Genomic DNA, 23,666 nt, shown 5'->3' on the forward strand with positions numbered 1-23,666 from the left:
TTTAATTTTTAAAGTAAAATAAAAATTTAATAAAGCAAAACTCATTTTTTTTTTTTTTTTTTTTTTTTTTTTGTGTAAAAAATTGAAAACAAAAAAAAAAAATTAAAACACATAAGAAGAAGAAAAAAAGAAAAAAGAAAAAATACAAAAAGCTCTGAAAACAAATACTGTAAACTATAATATATATGTCAGGAATGAAGGAGATGCATTTTAGTTTGTTGTTTAAACGATGAAATGCTTTTTAGGTCTTTAATATTTTTATTTTGGAAACGATTCCATATTGATGGACCACGGTTTGTAATTAGAAAACTTGACTGCTGTGGTTTAATTTTTCCTAGTTGATAGTCGTTCCTGGTACTTGAACGCAGATTTTACTTTTTAGAAAATGATATCAGGAAGTTATCTGAAAAAACGCTTGGAAGAAGATTGTTTTTATACTTATACATAAAAATTAATATATGTAATGTCTTAAGTTTCTCAATATCTAGAACCATCATGCTTTTCATCTCTGGGGCCGGGTTTACTAACCTATTTAAATAATTAATTGCTTTGCATGCATGGTTTTGCAGACTTTGCAATTTTAGCAATTTGGTTTTATGGGTGCTGGCCCATACAATATTTGCTACAAAAGCTGACTATGTACAAGACTAAAGTAAAGCATATTACGTTATTTACTATCGAGAAAAGGTCTTGACTTATACAAAACACCTATTACAGAGGACACCTTTGTTTCAAGAAGACCAATATGGTTTCATGACAAATTTTCATCAAAAGGTACTCCCAAAAATTTATATATATTTATACATTTATATATATTTATACATTTATATATACATATATTAATCCAGCATTAGGCGCACATGAATGATACAAAAATAGAAAGATCATGCAAAAACAGAAATGAAAGAATGATGAATTAAAACCTTAAATAAATAATAATTAAAAATAAACTTAAGAGATAAAGAGAAAAATAAGGTTTTAATACAATTAAAATTTTTTTATTTGAATATAATTTTGCCTATTGATTTTTCTCTTATTAAAATTTTTATTTTAGATTTTTCAGTTGATTCAAAGTAAATTTATTAGTGTCGGGTAAAAAGGATTAAAAATTTGCACTGTTAGTGATAAAAACTGCTTTTCTTCCTCGCCCTTCGTCACTTTTATTAAATCCTTCAATGAAAGCTACAGCTCGCTCTACATAATCATTTACTTATTTGAGTTCCAGCACTACTTCCTTAGCTTCAATATACATTATGTTTTCTGTCAACTTTTAATAGGACAGTGCAAGAAACCAATATTTAATTCCAGGATTTGAAAAAGCTTCTAAATGTTTTTACTTGTTTTACTTTTTTAAATTAAAGTTGATATTAAAGTTTTTAATAAGAAATTGGTTTTCATGGCGGCACTTTGACGTGAGCTCGTTTCGTATAGGTAAGCAGTAATTGCCGGTAAATAATTTCTAAATTATTTGCCGGCAGCGTAAGTAAAGAAGCTATTTGAATGTAATATCTACTAGTAATGCAAAAAATTGTCATTAAAACTGTTTTATTAATATGTCTTTGGCATTATTTAATCTATTTTTTCTCGTCCGAATTTATTATTATTTTGTTTCTCACCTTCCCTAGTGGAGAAGGCTTCTTATTTTTGTTATAGTGATTACAACACCTAATGTTCTAAAGTACGAACCTTGACAAACAAGGCCGCTGCACGGAGAAACAAATAGAGCGCGGTATCAAAAGGAACGTGATTGGGGCGGTATTAAAAAGAACGTGAACTTGATTAAGCTTCTCGTTTACGAAACGAGCGCTCTACCAATATCGCATTTAAATTCCCGAACCTCGCAGAAAAAATTCAAACAAAATATTGTATTCTTAGATTTTGAGCATGGTTTCGGGTTTGTGCAATACTAACAACGATAGAATTAATAAACACTAAGAGTATTTTTTTTTTCTTAAGTTATTACTCAAGTCAAATTTTACACAAATGATAACATAAAAATATTCTTAGTTAGTCTGTTAAAAAATTGGAATATTTTAAATTCTAAGCATTACTGTTGCATTAAATAAAACATTTTTTAACAAAACCTCTTAATATAAAGTGTCTGAAAATGTAGACTATGACAGTTGGAGATTTTTTTATACAAGATTTTCCACTATAACTTCATAAAGGTAAATTTCCACTTACAGAAAACTTTCCGCGGAACGGAACTGAAAAGAAAATCATCCAATCATGTAACAAAATTTTTAGACTTGCAATTTTTATGTTAAATGATTAGATTTTTTTTTTTTTAACTTTTTATAGACATCTGACTCAAATAATATAATTAAAATTAGACATCTATGCTTCAATCATCAAAACGAACAAAAATTTGTAAAAATTAATAAATCAACTTCCCCGAATTTCGCAATAACCGATCTGTACGTGAAGTTTTTTTGAGTTAGGAGCCGCCAAATCAATTGTTTACGATCGATAAACTGGTTTTTGAAGTTTGAAACAGTACAATGCAAGTATACTGAAAAAAAACCAAAGAGCTAAAAACATCATCCAGGTTTTAAGAGATTTTAGTCAGGTCAATGAGAAAGATAACCCAGGTATTTGATGTAAATACACTACTAGCCGTTACGAAGAAACAACGATGTTAAGCCCCTGTGCAGCGCCAATATATTAAGACACCTCCATACTAAAAGCCTGAAGACCAGAAATTTTGAAAAATCTGAGAAGATACGGAGTATAAAATACGATACTTAAATACTATAAATGACTCATAGATTTTAGACAAGGCACCAGAAAAAGTCTTGAATGACATCAGGTTTAAATATCGACAAAACATTCGGCCTTAATAATGGGTTTTCGTTATCAGTTAGTAAAAAAAATGACACTAGTATTTATAGGTTTTGGTGTTAAAATCAACACAGAAGAGTACATAGGCATTTTAAATGGCAATGTGAAGTCTTGAACTGCTTTAAACTACACTTCTGATGAAAAAGTAGTCTTTCAACATGATGGTGCATTATATTATTTGGCAAAAAAGACACGATACTGGATGGGTAAAAATATCTCGGATGTTCAGTTTGCAAACTTATGGCCGCTCAGTTCTCCAGACCTCAACTGATTGGACTACTCCATATGGAAATATATGCAGTCCAAGGTCTGTGAACATTGCCACAGCAGCACCAACTACCTGAAGGTATCCATCCACAAAGCCTGGGATGCCATGACCGCCGATTTCATTAAAACTAACTGTCACCAGTTCCAGGCATGGGTAATTTGTGTACGAGTACACTGCTAAATGCAGTGTACTCTTGTTTAAAAACAGAAGTTTAAAAATTGGACCCTCCCTAGCTTTTAGTATTTAAGTAACGACATAGAAAAATATGCACAAAAACTGCTGCTTTACGATAATTCAAAAAAAAAAAATTCACTTTGTCCTAATATGTTAGGATGATAAAGTTCATTTTTTTTAAAACATTTGCTGCTGCTAATCTTATTAAGTAAAGAAAATTATTAATTTAAAATTTCATAAAGTACAAACATAAAATGCTATTTTTTAAAACCAGTATTCGGCTTCCACAAATCCCTGAATATTGCGCGCGCGCGTTTGTGAATTATAATTTATTGTGCGTGTTTGTGTGTGAATTAAATAGGAGTAAATTATAATTTAAAATTTCTAAATAAATTTATAATCTAGACGTAATAAACATTTAATACTGAAGTCCCTTAAATACTTTTTATCAGTACAAATCATAATAATAAAAAAATGAAATTAGTCACTGAAAAACAACAACAATTTTTTGCTATAAATGACATTTTACCGAAAAATTTTTTACCACCAAGCTAGTGAATTTTTAATTGTCTTGGGATACCGCAATTTTTTTTCTAAAGGTGTCAAATATCTTGATCTGGTTCTACTTATATTTTTTCCAGGAGGAGTACCCTCTTTTAGAATGACAAAGTAATGGCAATAGTGTCGTCTCATTATGTCCATTCTTCCTTGTCCTCGATAATTAATACGCTTTAGGTGCTGACCACGCCCAATAAATGATTGATCTAAAGTTAAATTAAATGTTTAAAGTTATTATAAGACGCTTCAAATTTACTGTATTACCGCATAAAACATAAAGCGAAATAAATGTCTGCTACTCAATTAATTAAAAACTTTAAAAATTGAGATAAAAAAAAACCCCATTATCTCCAGTTTCGTTTTTTCTACACCGAGAATACAATAGTAAAAAGAATTAAATACGAAGATCGATAAACAGCCTACTTCACTCACGGTCGTTTATGTTATACGTTAGGGCGAAGTGATTTTGGAATCAGAACTATAGTAACCCTGTAAAGTAAAAGATAAAAATAAAATGTATAACATATACTTGCTGATATAAAATAATGCCTGGAAAATGGCTGGTTTACAAAAATGTACATTTAATAAGACAATCTATTTTCGAGGAAAACCGCCTGGGCATGGTGCATTGCGCGTTGTATTGTTGATTTTAGACAATTAAATTATAATTTAGAAATAGCAAAATAATTCATAGAAAAAATGCATAAGAGCAAATCCAGAAAATCCCGTTTGGAAAATAGTCTGAAATACAAAGGTGTCCCATCAGAATTGCCTTGAGCTGATTTTCCAACATTTCGTCAAGTAATTCAGTTTTTTTATTTCACTGAAAACAATAACCAAAATATTTCAAGACAGAATCTACTAAAAGTGATAGACAATTCTCTTAGTACTTCTTCCTCTTCTTCAGAGAAATTCAATCTTAAGAAAATTAAGAAATCTTTTTAAAAGAGTAAAATCTATAAATCGAGGAAGTTATAAATCTAAGAATAAGGACTATCAAGATTTGATTTTAGGTAAAATTTTATATTTCATCATATACTTGTGAATTAGTAACCGCTTTATCTAATGACAGAGATGTCAAGTGTAGCGTCATTAATTGCCAAGTAGAGCACATCTTGTGTCTTAGTAAAACTAGAAAGGTATTTGATTGAATTTTTTATATATTATTGTATATATTGGAATATTTGTTGTTTTAATCTGCAACTATTGTACTAAGAATTTTTTATCATACTTTGATTTCACTTCAATCAAATTGAAGTAGTTGATTATTTTCAAAAATCATATTTAAGATCCCTTCTAAAGACAGGGCATACATTCGTGACCAGAGAAATAAGATTGGTCCTAAGGTATTAATAGGAAAAGCTGATTAAATCTGATACATTTACTCCAGAAAGGTTAGTTCAAGTAGAGCATATAGATAATGTTATAATGCCTTACGCTCATAACTCATTGATTGATTGTGGTCACATATCTGAAGTTTTAACATCCGATCCAGATGTTTTGGTAACATATAAAAATAAATATAAAATATAAAAATGTTTAAATTTGTATATTACAAAAAATATGTATAAAAACATTTCGTAAAAATTAAGAAAAATCGCGTTTTTTTGCGTTTTTTCAAAGTCGATTTAACTTGCCATTTTTTATTTTGGATAGCTGAAATTTTTTATGAGCTCATATTTTACCCTGTTAAACTTACTCCCGGGTTACTAAAATTGAATTTCCAATTAAGTAAGAAAATAACTCCACCCTATTATACATTTGCACATTTTTAAAGTCAAAGTAAAAGTTTTTAAAACAAAAAACTGCTAAAAAGTTTAAGATTTAGTTTTCCGAATAATTTTAAAAACTTTAAAATTAATTTCTCGTGAAGATTTTTAATATAATAACTTTTAAAGAAATAATATTAAAAATGATAGCCTGATGTACTGCACAAAATCTGGATGTTTTAACACCAAAAAAAAATAATTTCATAATTTGTTTTACTCGATGAAAAAACTTTAAGTTTTGCTATTTGTAAATAACTTTAAACAACTCACTCAAACCAGTACACGATTTAGGTGAACAATGTGATACAGCAACTTTTAAAGTCAACAGTATTTCTGGATGATAAGTGCAGGCGGGAACAATGTGCGATTCAATAGATTTTGCAAACTCAGAAGGTGCTTCTGAGTTTGCAAAATGAACTAGATTTTTTTATTGTTATCGGCTGTTTATCAAAAATAATAGATTTAGTAACTTCTGCTTTTCTGCTCAGATAATTCTTACCAAATTCTTACCTAACCCATTATTGATTAATGCTTCCATTCCCATGTTACTTAAAACAAAACTAGACTTGTAAAATCTACATCTTGGACTCAATACATTATTAATTTATAGGTTACTAAATAATAACTTAAATATATTTATACACATTTTTCTTACCATAAAAGCTTAAAAATCTCACAACTTTGATTTTTGCTAAAAATTTTAGTCACTCTTAATGCGCTTGACATGTGCTTATTAGTGTTTTTCAAAGCGTATTCTTAAAATAAAATTTATTTTACTTAAAATAAAATTTATTTTACTTTTATTTAACACGGCTTTTCAAATATGAGGTTTTGAAACATGGCTTCAGAGATAGTAGAAAGCATTTCTAACAAAACTGCAGAACAAAAGCAGAAAAAAAATAATATTTTGATAAACAATAGTCCAGTAACTGAGGAGTTGGTATCTAAAAATGACATATGTATGTCTATGTATATACTTTGTATGCATATGTACAGTAGCATGCAAAAGTAACCGGACAAGAGCATAACTTGAGATAACCTTTTAATGAAAAGTCCAATTTCTTTCCAATTTTCACTGAAATGTCAAAAAATTGATTACAAATCAAAAAACAAATGAATTTTTACTTAATCTAAGCAATCTAATCTTAAAAGTTTATTTAATTATATTATGCGCATGCAAAAGTATCCGGACAGAAAAAAAAAACTTGAATTAGATTTTTTTTAAACATTTTTAAAATTGAAAATGCTTTATTTCAAAGTAAATTGCTTTAGTACTTTGTTGGGAAACCCTTAGCATTGAGTCCTGCTTGAGAGTGACAAGGCATTGAGTCCACCAGCTTCATAATCACAATAATTTTGATTTTTCCCCATTCTTGTTTCAGAGTATTCAATAAATCACATTTACTTATTGATTTTCAACCTGAAATTTATTGATCAATGAGCTTACATAGACATTCAATAGAACTAAGGTCAGGACTTTGCTAAGGCTATTCGATTAATCGAATTTCTTTGGTTTTCAAAACATCCTTCCTTGAGGCATTTTGTCTTTAACATATGGTAGCATAACATTCTTAAGTATACAAAAATATGTATAAAGTACATATTTTTGTCTATTTTGCCATCAATCAAATGGATAGGACTAATACAATCTCTATTCAAGTTAGCCCAGTTCATAACATTTCGACCTCTGTGCTTTACTGTTGGTAGCTGGTATTTAGGATCGTTTTTATGGCCTTTGTGTCAACGGACTTATCTAATATTATCAGATCCAAATAACATAAACTTAAATTCATTACTAAAAAGTACTTTCACTCACTGTTTTCTTGCCCAATTCAATTGTTCATTAGCAAACCTTTAGCATGCTTTTCAATTCTTTTTATAAATAAAAAGTTTCTTTGTAGGACGTCTTCCAAATAGATTTGCAGACCTCAAAAGACGTTTGATTGTGTCAACACTACATTTTACATTATAAAGTTCTTTAATTTCAGCATTTACCAAGACAGCATTTTGCATGGAGCATTTTTCAGGCCTCGAGGATGGATATTTCAGCAGAACAATGACCCAAAGCACACTTTAACCCTTGTGAAAAACTTTTTTAAAACCAAAGAAATTCGATTAATCAAATAGCTTTAGCAAAGTCCTGACCTGAGTTCTATTGAATGTCTATGTAAGCTCATTGATCGATAAATTTCAGGTCAAAAACCAACAAGTAAATGTGATTTATTGAATACTCTGAAACAAGAATGGGGAAAAATCAAAATTATTGTGATTATGAAGCTGGGGGACTTAATGTCTTGTCACTCTCAAGCAGTAATCAATGCTAAAGACTTCCCGACGAAGTACTAAAGCAATTTACTTTAAAATAAAGCATTTTCAATTTTAAAAAAGTTAAAAAAAAAAATCTAATTCAAGTTTTTTTATTTCTGTCTGGATACTTTTGCACGCACATAATTTAATTAAATGAACTTTTAAGATTAGATTGCTTAAATTTAGTAAAAATTCATTTGTTTATAGATTTGTAATCAATTTTTTGACATTTCAGTGAAAATTTGAAAAAAATTGGACTTTTCATTCAAAAGTTATCTCAAGTTATGCTCCTGCTCGGTTACTTTTGCACGCTACTGTATATCTATGTATGCATTATGTACTTCTATGTATGTGTTTTGTATGTATATGCACTTATATGTATGCATTTTGTATGTATAAGTACTTCTATTTATGCATTTTGTATGTATATGTATGTATTTTGTATGTATATGTATGTATTTTGTATGTATATGTATGTATTTTGTATGTATATGTATGTATTTTGTATGTATATGTATGTATTTTGTATATAGGTGTGGACATGTAAGATGACCATACAAAATAATATTTAACAATAACTGGTGTATGACCATTATTCATACATCATTTAACAATAAATGGTGTATACTCAGCTGCATCTCAAGGTTTAAACTCATAACCTCAAACACTTTTTCAATGGCATATTTCTTTATTAAAATTCCTAAACTAAATGTAAAAACAATAACATAACAATAAATGTTCTTGTCGCCATTTAAGAATGTACTTATCTTTATTTAAAAATGTCAACAATAAAGAGATCCCAAAGCCCCGAAAAAATAATCAATATAAGATTTTTTATTTTAAGAAGCAATTTTTTTACAATCAGATGCCTATTATGATGTTAACCTGTTTTGCAGATCAGATCTACTAACTTACACAGCAATATCTTTTTTAAAACAGGTCTTAGACTAGACATACTAATAATTTTCTTTACAAAATTTTTGAAAATATTACTAGTAAAAAAAAAATAAAGATCATTTTAAAAAGTTCCATGAATGTTTTATAAATTTTAATGGAAATTTAGGAGTTCCATGAACCTTTATAAAATAAAAATTAACCAAATAAAAATATCATGAGAAGTCCATGGTTTCTATAGCCAATGGCCATCTTGTTTTGAAATTTCACCAGCCTTAATAAGAGTCGCTGAAGTAAAAGTAGAGCAACTATTGTCAACAAATATATATTAAGATCACCAGAATATTTATCACAAACCAAATTTTTCTTTTATAATTTTTCTGATTTTATAAAATAAGAATGACAAACAGTACATGATTAGTGAAACCTTTCATCTATATTCATTGACAATTGATATTCATAATTAAATTTTCTTTTTGGTCGGATATAGTTTTTGTAGCCTCTTAAACCTTTAACTTGGTAAAATTAAAAATCCAGAAGTTTTTAAATTGAAACTAATTAAAATACCAGCTGTAAAGAACTTTACAACAAAACCTTAAAAACAGCACATAATCATTACATGATAAAAACAGCACATAATCATTACATGATAAAGGTTTAAAGAATTTTAGTTCCTTTTGATGCTCATCCCAAAATAGCTTTGTAAATGGAGTAATTGTCCTATCAGTTTTTAATATGATTGAAACCGAGCCTTTGTGTAGGTCATTATTGATAAGAAAATAGGATTTACTTCTTGTAGTATTTCATTTGTTTTCTTTTAGCAATTTATTTTCAAAACTGAAATAGCACTGATTTCTAGAACTGCAGTTTTAGAAGAGCTCTTTTTACTAAAGACTTTGTAGTTAGTGTGAACACTGCTTTAATCTTACTCAGTTTTAAAAAAATGTTACTAACCTTTACATGTTAGGTTTCAGCAAGCTAACACATTTAATTAACTCTTTATAATATTTATATGATTTAATATCCTTCATTATATGTTTTAACTACTAATATAGAAGAATTCATTTAATATAGAAGAAAGAATCTTTTCTGGTATATAGAAGCTGATGCTAGCGGTTAAAGAATAAATAAATATGAAAAAGAACAGAGCAATAAAAAGCTTTTAACTCAAAGATTTAATGCAAATAAGATAATTTTTTTTAAGTCTTGAACTTTAGGTTTTTATCAATTACTTTATCTATAGTTATATGTAAAACCTCTCTTTTCCATTCCTTCTTGAAATCATCATTGGAAGATGCAACTTAAAAAGTAAAACACTTTTTTGTACCACAATTATATACTAGAAGTACCCAACTAAAAATGGAACAATTATATACTAGAAGTACCACAACCAAAAACAGAACAATTAGCATCAGGCTTTTAGAAAAACCTAGGATAAATCAACATTCTTCTTGTAAATATTCTTCCTAATGCGGCTTTACAAACAGTGTGCATTAGTTGGTAGACTGGATTCTAAAATCAAGCTAATAATATGTATAGATCATTATATAATCATATCAATAATATAATAGATCAATAATATAATAGATCAATAGCTCTTTAACTGACCAGACTAGGTATTTTATAACAATACTTTGAAAATCCAAAATCCTGGAATTGTTTTTTAAATATTCTAAGATTTATAGATTTTAAAAAGTATGATTTTTTAATTGCACCGAAACAAAACTATAATTACCAAAAGTATTACCAAAAGCAAAATAAAATTACAATGATTTTATTTTTGCTTTGCAACAAATTTTAATGTTTAATCAATCAACCTTAACCAACCAACAAATCAGCCTTAACCAATCAATCTTAACCAACCTAACCAATCAATCTTAACCAACCAACCAATCAATCTTACTGTGACAACTATTATAACTGGAGATTATATTCTGAAATAGTAAAAAACTAATTTTAATTGAATATTCTACAACAACAACAACAACAACAACAACAACAACAACAACAACAACAACAAATTATTGTAAAAGTAATAATAAGTATGTTTACAATAATTACAATGAAAAAAATAATAATAATAACTAATATTATAATGGTAGTTATGAGCATAAAATTATTTATAATAATAATTTAAAGATTTATTAGGATGGTGTCACTCATACAGAAACCTGATCAAAGGAGTGACACTAATTTTTAAACATAATATAAGTAATAATAAGCAAAGACATACATTGAAACATATGGACCATAAACACATAGATTAAAGCACATAAAATATACATTAAAACAAACATGTAGAAATCATAATTTGCAGGTTTTAATAATAAAAAAATAAAAAAAATAAACAAAAAGTACTGATGATAATTGTAGTAACGACAAAAAGAAAATTAAAAGAATATTTTAATCGTTAGGATAATATGTCTAAAAGTTAGAATAAAAAGTTTTTCAGAATTTTTTTAAACTGATATTGTTTAAGATGGAGTTAAGTTATTTTAGGATATAGTTTTTTGGACTCATTCAAAATGCATGCAAGGCTCCTGTTCCATTCACACACACACTGACAAACAATAGAATTTTTACCATACTTCTGGGTTTTAAAAGATGGTACATTTAGTTTTGCATTGTGAATATTTCTAGTAGAGTAGGAATGTAATAGTCTACTTTCTGTGAACAAGTTTATAGTTTGTGATAGGAGATGGTTTAAGGAGTCAAAAACAAAAAAAGATTGGCATACTTTACTGGCGCTGGAAATGTTGGAATAAAAAGTTTTTTGAAGGACTTCGATCTATCTGATTTAATTGGTTGAAAGTTTATTTTTATAATGGATTAACGCTGAGACGATAGCAACTTGTTAATGCGATAGTTTCCAACTTGACTCCAAACTTGACAACAATATCAAAGATGAGATGAGAATAATGCATAGTAAATATTCTTTAGTGTAACTTTATCGACATAATGACGAATTATCGAAAGCATATCGTTAGCTTGAAATTTTCTTGCTTAGTTCATTAATATGAAAGTTCCATGAAAGATTGCAATCAATTAATACACCAAAATATTTAATAACTCTTGAAGGATATAGCCATTTATTATTAATTTTGATTTCAAAATTTTTAAAGAAATGGTTTTTTCTCGGAAATGAAAAAAAAAATAGTTCAGTTTTTTCTGTGTTGAGATGTATTAGGTTAGCATTTAACCAGTGAACTATACCTTTTAGATCTGAATTAACATTTTTACATAAAGAATGATACGATTTGTTGATGTGCAAAAGATTTGTATCATCAGCAAACAGATGAACTGAAGAGAAGTGAACAGAGTTGATTAGGTCGTTAACATAGATTAAAAATAAAAGAGGACCTAGAACAGAACCTTAAGGAACACCACACAAAACTGATTTATTATTAGAATTGAAACCATTAATACTTACAAATTGTACCGATCTGAAAGATAAGATTGAAACCAGTCATTTACAAAACCGCAAATTCCATAATGATTTAATGGTCAACGGTATCGAAAGCTTTTTGTAAATCGATAAAAACACCACAAATGAAATGACCAGTATCAAAGAGCTTTCCTAATTTTTTCGGTTATACTTATTAATGCATGGCAAGTAGAATGCTTTGTTAAAAAACTAAATTGAAAATCATATAAATGAGGTATTAAATAGGTGTTTAAGATACTTTTGATAGTTAATGTAAGACAAATGAATTTTGGATTTGAATTTATGAGCAACATTTGTAAAAAAAAGTGTTAAATGATTCAGAGATTAGAGTTGGATCAGTTATATATATTTTATTTTCTTGCAAACAGTTGGGAGATGATTTATTAAATTTTTTACATTAATTAGAATGTTATATGTTCTATGATAACTAATACAAAGTCACAACAAAAACAATAATCAAGTTAACATTGTATTATGTATTAAAATGTATTTCAATATATCCAAGCAGTTCTTAATTGAAAAAACTTTAGAGCTACAGAATTATTTTGACTCAAGTTTGTAGAGATTTTAGTTCTTTTGCTACTGAGGCCCTTGGTTGGATCTTTTTAACATAGATCATCGAGGCCATATTTTAAAAATCCAGAAAATTGTTTGGATAAAATATCTGGAAAAAATCAGGAATATATTTTTCATTATTTTCCTTTGAAATTTGTTTTAGATGACTCGTTTCTAACTTTTTTTTCAAACTTTTCTTAATTTTGTATGAGTGCTGAGTGAAAATGCTTAAAAAAGAAATATATTATAAAAATATATACCTAAACTTGTATGGTAAACGTTTTGGATATTTGGAAAAACTACAAATTGAAAAAAATATCGGGAATTCTAGAAAAAGATAATCCTGGTTGTAAGTAATGAAAAAAAAAAGCAAACTATGTTAACTTTTCAAATAATTTTATTGCAGTATGCAGTTGTTCATCTAGGAAGTTCTTCAGGAACTTCTAAAAGCCATTGTACACCCAAGATGCTCAAGATTAAGTCAAAAAAAAAAAAGTTAGTGTTAGTCTTTCTTTTAAAAAAATCTGGAAAAATCAAAATAATATTTGACACAACTTTATAAAATACTATAACCACAAATAATTATTTGATATAATAGTTTTTATTGCAGTACTGACTCAGTCTTAATAAAAAAGTAACAACTTCCCCATTTCCCTCACCCCAACTAGATGCAACAAAAATAGGTTGACATTTTGTTGTGGTAATAGCAACATCATGAAACAATTGTTTGATAGTAATGTCTAATTTTAATTGAAAAAATCATTGTGCAATAGGGATTCTTATTGGGTCATAACCTGTCTGATTGTTTTTAGGACAAAAAATTTTTATAAAATTTTTATAAAACTTTTATAAAATTTTTATAAAATTTTTTTATAAAAACAAAACATTCTGCAAGACATTAAGCAAATATAATTATTTATAATATAAAGCAACCAGACAAAATCAGCAATTAAATAACTCATGCTTTTTATATCAAGACATTTCATCAGACAATTATATACTCTAAAGTTAGTCCCCTGAGTTCTTAATTATTAAAAATTATTGTTGTTATTTAAAAGTGGTGATGATAATAATTAGAAGTAATTATTAATACTCATTAAAAGAACAAGCATAGAGTTTGAAAAGAATTTGTTTTGACAAAATTTTGCAGTAAAAATGGTCTGCTAAGTTACCAGAACTAAGATAGTTTGAGCATTCTGCACGCAGTAAGTTTAATTTTTTACCCTAGTTTTATTTCACAGTAAATCCAGTGACAAAGTTACTTTCCAGTGTCAAAGTTAGTCTTTATAACCAAAACTAAAAGTAAAAGAAAAAATCTTACCAACATATAAGTAAGAAGGATCCTCAACACCATATTTTTTGACAGCAATTTCTTGAGCTTCTTTTAAAACCTGAGTTCAATTAAAATTAGATTAAAAAAACAATAATAATAACTATATTTAAATGCAAATCATTAGGTGTATAAAAACCACAAAAAAATAAATTAAACTAGAAACATAAATTAAAAACCTCTTTTACAACTTCAGAAGCACCTTTTATAGAAAATTGTGCTTGTGCAATCGCTTCATTAATTGGTAATCTTGCAACCTGAAAATTTAGGAAGATAATTGTTCTTGAGACATTAACATTGTTAAATATTTCTGATATAAAATAAAACAGATTTTAGTTAAAAATCTTACAAGATTAGCAGAGAGAAGCATTTTCTTTGGTGCGATTCTTATATCTCTCCTACAATGGCATATTTCCTAAGAAATAAAAAATAAAAAAGGATAAATTACATTTATATTATTAGTTTTAGTACTCCTAATATATTATTATTGAATATAAGAAAAAACACACTAGAGTAAAAAACTATATTTGAATTTATTATAATTTTTTCTGAACTGCAAAGCACCAATTTGTTATTTGAGGAAGTATTTTACAACTTTATTATTTAAAACTATCTAAAAATAGACTTTTTAATTATTTTAAAAGCCCACCTAAGTGTAAAAAATTGGTATTTATGAGCAGACACCTCCACCCTCTCTAATAACTGCCTAAGTAACAAAATTTTGAACTTTAAAAAACTAGATAATAACAACATATTTGCTGCTTTTGAAAAAAATTCCCCCAAAAAAAAACAAATTTAAAAAGTCTATATTGATTGATACTTACAACAGGTGGAGGTTCAGGAATTCCTTCATCTTTTTTTTTCTCTTCTGGTGATCTTCCAAGTTTCACCCTGGTTACAGAAAAATAACTATTTGAAGCACATGATTGGATTATTTTGAGTGATTTTGATATGTCACATCTAAAGAAACAAATTAATTAGCAATTTACAAATAAATATAGCTAGCTTTTAAAAGCTATGTCTGTGAACCATAATTCAAGAAATTAGTTTATTGCTAACATTTATAATATAAAAATCAAGGTTTTTTAAAAGTTTTTTGTTTAGCCTTTATTAAGCAAACATATTATTAAATAAAAATGTAAAAATAACAAAGGTTCTGACTTTTTAGCCTAAAGGATTTTTATACTACTAATGAATGTTATATATATAAAATAATATCCGATTTTAATTCAATATAAATTTGCAATTGCTTGGCATTTTTGGTTGTATTGGTTTATTGGATAAATTGGCAATGAACTAATTTACTTTGATTCACATAAGAGCAAGTTTTTTGAGAATACAGGTAATCTCAGTTGCTTAGACAAGTATTGTATTAGTTGATTTTAATACTGATCCTATATTGCAACTACCACATTACTACAAAATACATTTGTCAAAAGTAAAACAGATATATTTCTAATTGAAATAAAAATTAAACTATATAGCTATAATGGTTGCACAATATCAAAAACTTACTTTAAAAATTGCAAATAAGCATTAGATAAAAAACTCATATTTAGGATCGAAAGGAACTGCAGGAATTATACCTAGCGTAGACACCTTTGTTTAGTGAGCGCCGCGAATGTACGCTGCTGATTCAGGATCAATCAAAAAACGGTAAAAACTAAATATAAGTTAAAAATTAAGATATAATTGGTAAAAAACATGTTGTATGGTAATATAATATTTTTTGGGTCAAACATTTTAAATTTGTTAATACAATTGCTCTAATCCGAATTTTATGGGGAAAAATAAAAGTTTGAATTAGACAGATTTTCGAATTATAGAAATTTGATTTTTCTTAAACGCGTTTCACGGTGTCTTTGCATTCAATCGAATTATGGAGGTTTTCGAATTAAGGAAATTCGAATTATTAGATATTGTACTGTAAAAACATTTATTTTACGTGCAACTTCGACACGCACATTGCACGCTTGCGCGTTAATATGCGCGTTAAAGTTGACTATACGCATACTACATAATTTTTTATAATTTTTTACAATCTTTAAGACAAAAACATTATCTTGATACATTACTCTTGATACTCTACTTGAGATTTTTATAAAAATGGTTTTTATAGGATGTTGATACATATAGAAAAAAACTGTAATTAATTACATTTACTTTATCATTTATATTACAAATAATCAATAACTTTATTTGGTAACTATTTTTTTCGATAACTCTTTTCTATCTAAAAGAGATGTTTGATACTTTTGGATCTTACTAAAAGGTAGTACATCTGATTTATCATAGTGTTTAACAATGATATTTTTGCCGTGTGCTCAAGTCTAGAAATTTAGTAATTTCAAAAAAATTCATTATTTTTAAAAGCCCTTCTGGCAGTATTGCCATCATATGCATTCGGTATTACCGAACCCAGCTTTAGGGATGTCAACATAGAGACTTAACCTTTCTCGGAGGAGTACCTGAATCTTTTTCTTTCTTAAGTTTACAGATAATTTTTCCTCAATTGTTTTTGGCTTATACTTTTTAATTCTAAAATCTTAATTTATCTTCTCCTTTTTCACGTATATTTGAGATAAGATCTAATCTTTTCATTGTTATTGTTTTTTAAGAACCATCAATTTAATAAAATCTTTAATATATCAAAAACATTTTAAACTACTTTGTACATTTTTTTACTTTAAACTGTTTAAAATTTTATGTTATTATTGCTTTAACAATAGTCACATTAGATTTCCTGTAATAATTTTATATGATTTTAATTATATTATTAATATTGTATTACTAAATTACTTTTATATTACAGAAACACTAAAGTTGTTGAGCTTTTTCAAACATGTTATACTTATCGAATAATAAATCAATTGACAATAAATATTTTAACAAACTTCTAAAACGTATATAATGACAAAAGCACGTTTATTAAAACATTTTATTTAACATTTATGCTTTAAAAACAAAAAATGTTGGAACAAGTTCTACAAGTAAAAAACTTAAATTTAAGTGTCCCGCCTATTTGATTTGTTTTGATATAATAAAATAATCTAAAAAATGGTGAAAAATAAGTTTTTATTGAGTTCATTAACATTTCGTCAACCCGGAATACAAGTGTCGCATACGACACTGTTTTTAAATTGAGAAAATTGCATTCAAAGTTTAAAGTACAAAATCTCTTTATGTAAATTTAATTAACTGTTGAAATTTAACAAAGTTGACTAAAATCAATATAAGTTTTTGTTTAAATTGTTAAAAAAAAAAAAACTTCCCTCGTGACAAAGAGTAGTGTTTTTCAAAAACGACAAATGTGTTTTGAAGTCAGAACATTTTATCGGAATACAATTGTCATAGATGCAGTCAATTTGATAGGAGCTAAATTAAGGTTAAATTTACTTACGTTGTAACTAACAATGACTTATAACTTTAGTATAGTTTTAGTTTAACTATCTCTTCGCATTTTTTTTTTCTTTAACTCATTCCCGGTAACCAATTTATCGGCATTATATTTAGAAATATGCAGTTTTTAATCTTCAAGCTTCTTACATAGAAATAATTAAGCTTCTTATACAAATATACTTATTAATAAATTGAGTATGATGTAAAAATGAAATTTTTTGAATTTAGTATGAAAAGGAAGATTTTTTCCATAACACATTAGTTTTACTTTTGAAAAAGACACTTATGGAAATATAAAGACTTGGAAACAACCCAGTAAACATTGAACAGTTGGTAAATAGTTGGCCCGATCCTAATAACCAACTATTAGCTACAGTTGGGCCAACTGTTGGCTATTTAGTTGTTACCGTGAAAAAAACGTAACGCTTTTACCAACACTTAGCCAACTGTTTTATAAACTGTTGGCTAATAGTTGGGCCGTTAATGGTACATTAACGGCCCAACAGTAATAAAACAGTTGGCTAACAGTTGGTACCATTACTGGCCCAAATATATAATTTTTTTTCGCGATTATTTAAATTCGCTTTTGCACTTTAATTGAAAGTGCAAATGTTATGTATACAACTATTTTTACAACTTGAGGTGATGACGTGATGGTGATGACAACTTGACGTGATGGTGAAAAATGAGTTGCATATTTGAAATCAAAATGAGAAATGCTATACAAAAAACAAATTGTTTGCTCGGCACCAGAAAAAAATATTTTTTTGTTGACCTGTGTAATAATACAGTAATAATCATTGTAATAACAACAGTAGTAATAACAATAACAAGTACAACTATAATAATAACAGAAGAAATTTACAACAGTAGCAATAATAAAAAAAACTAGCAGTAAGCAACCCTTAATAGGGGTTATGAGTAATTAAATCATCAATTACAAAAACACATTAATAACTTGATATATTGTTTAAAAAATTAAATACAAATTTATCTATAAATAATATATTAACTTTGACTCCCTATCAGCAATATCATTGCTTATAGTTAACGACATAAAGACCTCACTAACATCAGTTAAGTTCTTTTTAAAATCTGTCACAACACAAGTACCAGAAAATAGAAGTCAAGTAAAGCCTGCAAAAACCTAAAAAAAAAATTAATAAAAAATTACAATTTTTAATTAAAAAAGTATTATTTGCATTTTATTGTTAGTAGAATTAGGATAATAATATAACAGAAAATATAAAGAATAAAAAATAGCTATGACAGCCTAGGTCTATCAACACAAAACACAGCAACAATAGCGCATAGCATAAAATATTTGTAAGCACACAATACTGTCTCCCGAGTAATTAAAAAAGTTTTATTAATTCTCCCTCTCATCTAAAAGAGAGAGAGGGAGAGAAAGAAAGTGTTTGCAAAGCAGCTTAAAAAAAGTAAAAAAACACGCTATAGTAGTAACTGGTTTTATTATGTTACGAGTAAACAAAATTATTTTTACCTTTGTTTTAATTTCCAGCATTTCTTAATTAAGCTCCAGCTTCTCTCTAACTGTTGACTAATGATTAATAGAGTAAATTTCATATCATATTAAATTTACAAAATTAAAACCATGTTTCAACAGTAAGCAAACTAATCAAGTGATGACAAAGGCAACTAAAAATAAAAAGAACATAATTATGTTTGAAATTGTAAAAAATTCAAAATCATTTAAATTCAAAACTGTTATTAATTGTTACTATAAATAGTAAAATTCATACTTTGCTTTGTTCTACATTGTCTAGAGTAAAATCAAATTAGCAGACATTAACACTGCTTGACATTAACACTGCTTGACATTAACACTGCTTGACTCTGGCAAGTAAGCTTTCTGCTGGCTGAGTAGAAAACTTACTTGCCAGAATTTTTATTTCTAACATTTCCACAACGATTAATTTCATCTTGCCTTGACCTATCTCTTTTACTTAAATACAACTATTTTCAAGTTGCCTATTAATATTTACATCAATAACTTCTTTGAGCCTAATATTATCCACTTCAATTTCACTATTATCATTAAACATATTGCCAGTAACCAAATACGCCATGGCCTAGGGGCCCCGCAAAAAAAGGGGCCCCAAAATCGAATTGCAACAAAATTAAATTTTAATTTTTGGGAAGTGCATTTTCATTAAAAAGTAATTGTGTAAAAAATTTTACTTTTTTATTTTTCTAAATATTTTTATGATTAAAAAAAAATAAAATATTTTAAGACGAAAATTAAACAAAAAGCATTTTGCAACATTTTGTTTATTAGTATAAATAATAACTTTAACGAATAATCAACTCTAGAATTACTTGGTTCAACTTATCAAACCAAGAAAAAAACTATAATTAGGGCTGTTTTTCTAATTAATTAAGGTTTACAATATTTGTTTGCAAAACAGCCTGATTAATTTTCCAGATTGATATTAAAAACGGTAAATAATAAATTCGTTTTTTTATTATTTGTGCATAATGTTTTAAAATATTTAAAATAAAATGAATGCGTTTATTTTAAGAAAAAATTTGCACGCTTTTAAGTAAAATATCTTAGTAATTGAAAAAAGTAATTGTTTTAAATTTTAAATAGCATTAACTTAAGCGATATTTTGGACGCTTTTAAGTAAAGTAAGTGCGCTGGGAAAAAAGTAATCATAAATTTTTAATGTTTGTTTTCCTGTTTATTTTTAACAAACTTTTGCTTATTTATGTAGGCTATTTTACTTAATTTTAATAATAAAAAATAGTGGAGTGTTTTCTATTAGTAAAATCAGTGCTCGTAAACAATAGCAATTAAATTAATTAAATGTGTTCATTTTCAGAACTTTTTAACAGATATTGGAAGAAGCTATGAAAATGGAGCTGCAAAAAAATATAGAAAAAAACATAAGGAAACATCAAAAACTTGATAGTTTTTTATTAAAAGCAGAATGTCATGGTAATTCACCAACTTCAGCTAATCTTGCAAACTGTGGCATAAGTAAAGAGGTAAAATATTGGATTTTGTAGAGGACTCAATTAATGAAACTCAAACTTTAAACAAGCAATCGGAACTCATTAAGGAGAGAGTATGTTTCCCTATCGATTTGCCATTGAATAGGAAAAGATCCAGGACTTTGGGAAATTCTTTCAGCTGAGGATATACAATTTTGGATAGAGAACGGTCCGTTAAAATGTCAAAATACAGATTATGACTTTAAATCCTCGAAAATGATGTATCAAGATCGCGATCGATATTGTTCAAAAAGCTTGTTGATGGGGAAAAAAGTAAATGGTGAAACGTTTAATAGAGAATGACTCATAATTCCCCAGCGTATGTGTATTCTGTTTTGTCTGCAAGCTTTTTGAACCCTCAAAATGTGCTTTAGCTTCAACAGGATATGAAGATTGGAAAAATTCAGGGGCATCAATTCAGGAGAATGAACACTCATCAGACCACAGAAAAGCTTCATAAGCATACTTTCACAGAAAAAATAACAAGGTTTTTTTAAATGATCAACTTCTTAACGAAATTCGCAAAGAAAAAAAACTACTGGAGAGAGGTTGTAAGAAGAGTTATAGCTGTAATTTGCACATTGATTGAAAGAAACTTAGATTTTAGAGGTTCAAAAGAAAAATTTGGGTCTGAGAGCAACGAGAATTTTATTGGTCTGCTTAATTGCTCAGTTTGATCCTTTATTGGCCAAACACATAAAAAATCATGGTGACAGTGGTTCTGGAAAATTAAACTACCTCTCAAAGAATACATGTAATGAATTAACTGTATTGATGGCAAGAAAAGTTTTGCAATCAATCAGCGACGATGTTTTAAAATCTAAGTATTATGGATTACCAGTAGATTCAACACCTGATGCGAGTCACAAAGATCAATTATGTGTGATCTTGAGGTACATTGATCAAATTTCTAATGAGCCTATTGAAAGATTTGTCAACTTCATTCACATCGATAATCACACCAGGGAAAATTTAGCAAATACAACCGTGGACTTTTTAAACGTAAAATTGAACTTGGAAATCAGCAACTGCAGAAACCAGTCTTATGATAACTCAAGCAATATGACTGGAAAATATAAAGGAATGAAAACTAGCATTTCGGAGTTCAATAAGCTGGCAAAAATCTTACCATGCTCAGGTCATTCTCTTAACTTGGTAGGAGAGGCTGCTGTAGATTGCTGCATTGAGGGAATCAATTTTTTTGGTTTTGTTCAAGAACTGTACAATTTTTTCTCTGCTTCTACAAAGTTGTGGCGTGTTTTGAAACAGTTTGCAAGTAGTTCATTGAAATCACTATTGAATACTCGGTGGAGCGTTAATGCTGACTCGGTCAAAATCATTCACCAGAACTACAATAAATTAGTGGAAGGATTGGTCAAAATCAATGAGTGTGAAAGTTTTGAAACACAAAACAAGAGCCGCAGCTGGAAATTTGCTATCGAAAATGAAAACTTTTGAATTTGCTTTACAAACAATAATATGGGATCAAATTTTGCAACGAATGAATGCTGTTTCCAAATCATTGCAAAGTGCAACTATTACTCTAGATACATGAGCTGAACTTTATTCATCTCTTGGAGATTATCTTTTTGGATTAACTAACACATTCGATTTGATAGAACAAGATGCAAAATTACTGTTACCAAACATAGATTATTTACAAAAGAGACACTGTAATAAGCAAGCTAGTAGGTGAAAACTGATCAGATGAACATTAATAAAGTCCACATGAAGAGTTTAAGACAAACGTTTTTTTAAAAACTATCAATAATCTTACTACAAATTTAAAAGAAAGAGCTCAATGCTATCAGGAACTGAATGACAAATTTGTATTTTTAATAGACACGAGATTCAACAAAGATAAGCTGAAGATGCGTTAATCGTCTGGTGGAAGACTACACGGAAGATATTGATGATAATTTATATGCAGAAATTGAACATCTACATCTGTATTTGAAAGAACATTTTAATACTCAAGTTCCTGAATTGTCCCATTTGTTTTTGTACAAACTTATATAGGAAAAACAAATGGAGGCTTCATTTCTAAATACTGAAATCATTCTTAGGATTTTCAAATGTTTCATGATATCCAACTGATCTGGAGAAAGGTCATTTTCAAAATTAAAATTAACAAAAAATGATTTGGGATTAACTATGTCACAAGAAATGTTAAACAATTTTGCATTATTATCAAGCAACACAGACAAAATGAAATTATTATAGATTCATTGATTAAAGATTTTGGTAATGAAAAATACAGAAAAAAGATTATGTAGATTTTAAAAAATATATTTAAAAAATTGAAATAAAACTCTTAATTATGTTAAACTAAAATTATATTTTTTTAAACTAACATATTACTTCTAAATATGGGACCGCAGGCTTTTTTTGGCCTAGGGCCCCTAAAACTGTAAATCCGGCTCTGCCAGTAACATTACTATTGTTAAAGCTGAATAATAAAAAAATGTAAAAGAATCTTACAAATTGTGATCTTTTCTAATCTAAGACTACATTTAAACTTAAGATTTATTGAAATCCGTATCTTTTTATGTTTATATACATAAGTCGTTTATTAAAAATATTAAACAATATTTATTTACATCAATTATTTTTAATTTAACAAAGAATCTAGACTACAATGCACAAAATTATTTAAGAAAGTGATCAACAAATTACTGACTGTAATTTGTTGATCACTTTTGTGTCAACAAATTACAGTCAGTTTTCCATGTTAAATACATAAAATATATATCTAATATAAAATAAATCCAATATAAAATAAAAAAAAAATAGTAAACTTACTCAAATCAGTACCAGTTATACTGTGTGAAGTGACTAAAAAACACTTCAGTTCTTTCCAGTTGCACTAAAAAATAGCTTTCAGCTCTTTCCAATTGTACTAAAAAAAAAAAAATTTGCTTAGCTAAGTTGCCTAGTTCTTAAGAATCTGAAAACAAATAACTAAAAAACCAAGAACAAACAAACATTTATTTATTAAAACTACTATATTTAAACAAATTAAATTAAACAAAGAACAACATCGATTCTCCTTAAAGGCTAAAACAATTTTCAGCTCAAATTTGTTTGCAGACCTTGTAAAACCGTGCG

The 23,666-nt window shown here is 27.6% G+C and overlaps 1 protein-coding gene across 1 annotated transcript; it reads right to left on the reverse strand.

The window, feature by feature from the left end:
- Positions 1 to 3,664: 3,664 nt before the first annotated feature.
- LOC136087933 (large ribosomal subunit protein uL22m-like) lies at positions 3,665 to 15,800 on the reverse strand. Its single transcript, XM_065811561.1, has 6 exons — positions 15,657 to 15,800; positions 14,966 to 15,101; positions 14,491 to 14,556; positions 14,321 to 14,398; positions 14,133 to 14,202; positions 3,665 to 4,047 (listed from the first exon to the last, which is right to left on the reverse strand). The coding sequence occupies exons 1-6, from the start codon at positions 15,692 to 15,694 to the stop codon at positions 3,824 to 3,826; spliced, it is 612 nt and encodes a 203-aa protein (XP_065667633.1). The 5' UTR covers positions 15,695 to 15,800; the 3' UTR covers positions 3,665 to 3,823.
- Between the last annotated feature and the right edge of the window lie 7,866 nt (positions 15,801 to 23,666).

This window comes from Hydra vulgaris, chromosome 12 (genome assembly GCF_038396675.1).
Source record: "Hydra vulgaris chromosome 12, alternate assembly HydraT2T_AEP".
In the NCBI taxonomy this organism is placed as follows: Eukaryota; Metazoa; Cnidaria; class Hydrozoa; order Anthoathecata; family Hydridae; genus Hydra; species Hydra vulgaris.

Bases quoted from the DNA above. Each gene is read 5' to 3' on its own strand.
- LOC136087933 (XM_065811561.1), bottom strand. From the start codon at position 15,694: ATGAGTTTTTTATCTAATGCTTATTTGCAATTTTTAAA. The intron at 14,557-14,965 runs GTAAGTATCAAT...TTTATTTCTTAG, and splicing joins TTCCTGAACCTCCACCTGTT to GAAATATGCCATTGTAGGAG. The intron at 14,399-14,490 runs GTAAGATTTTTA...CTAAATTTTCAG, and splicing joins TGCTTCTCTCTGCTAATCTT to GTTGCAAGATTACCAATTAA.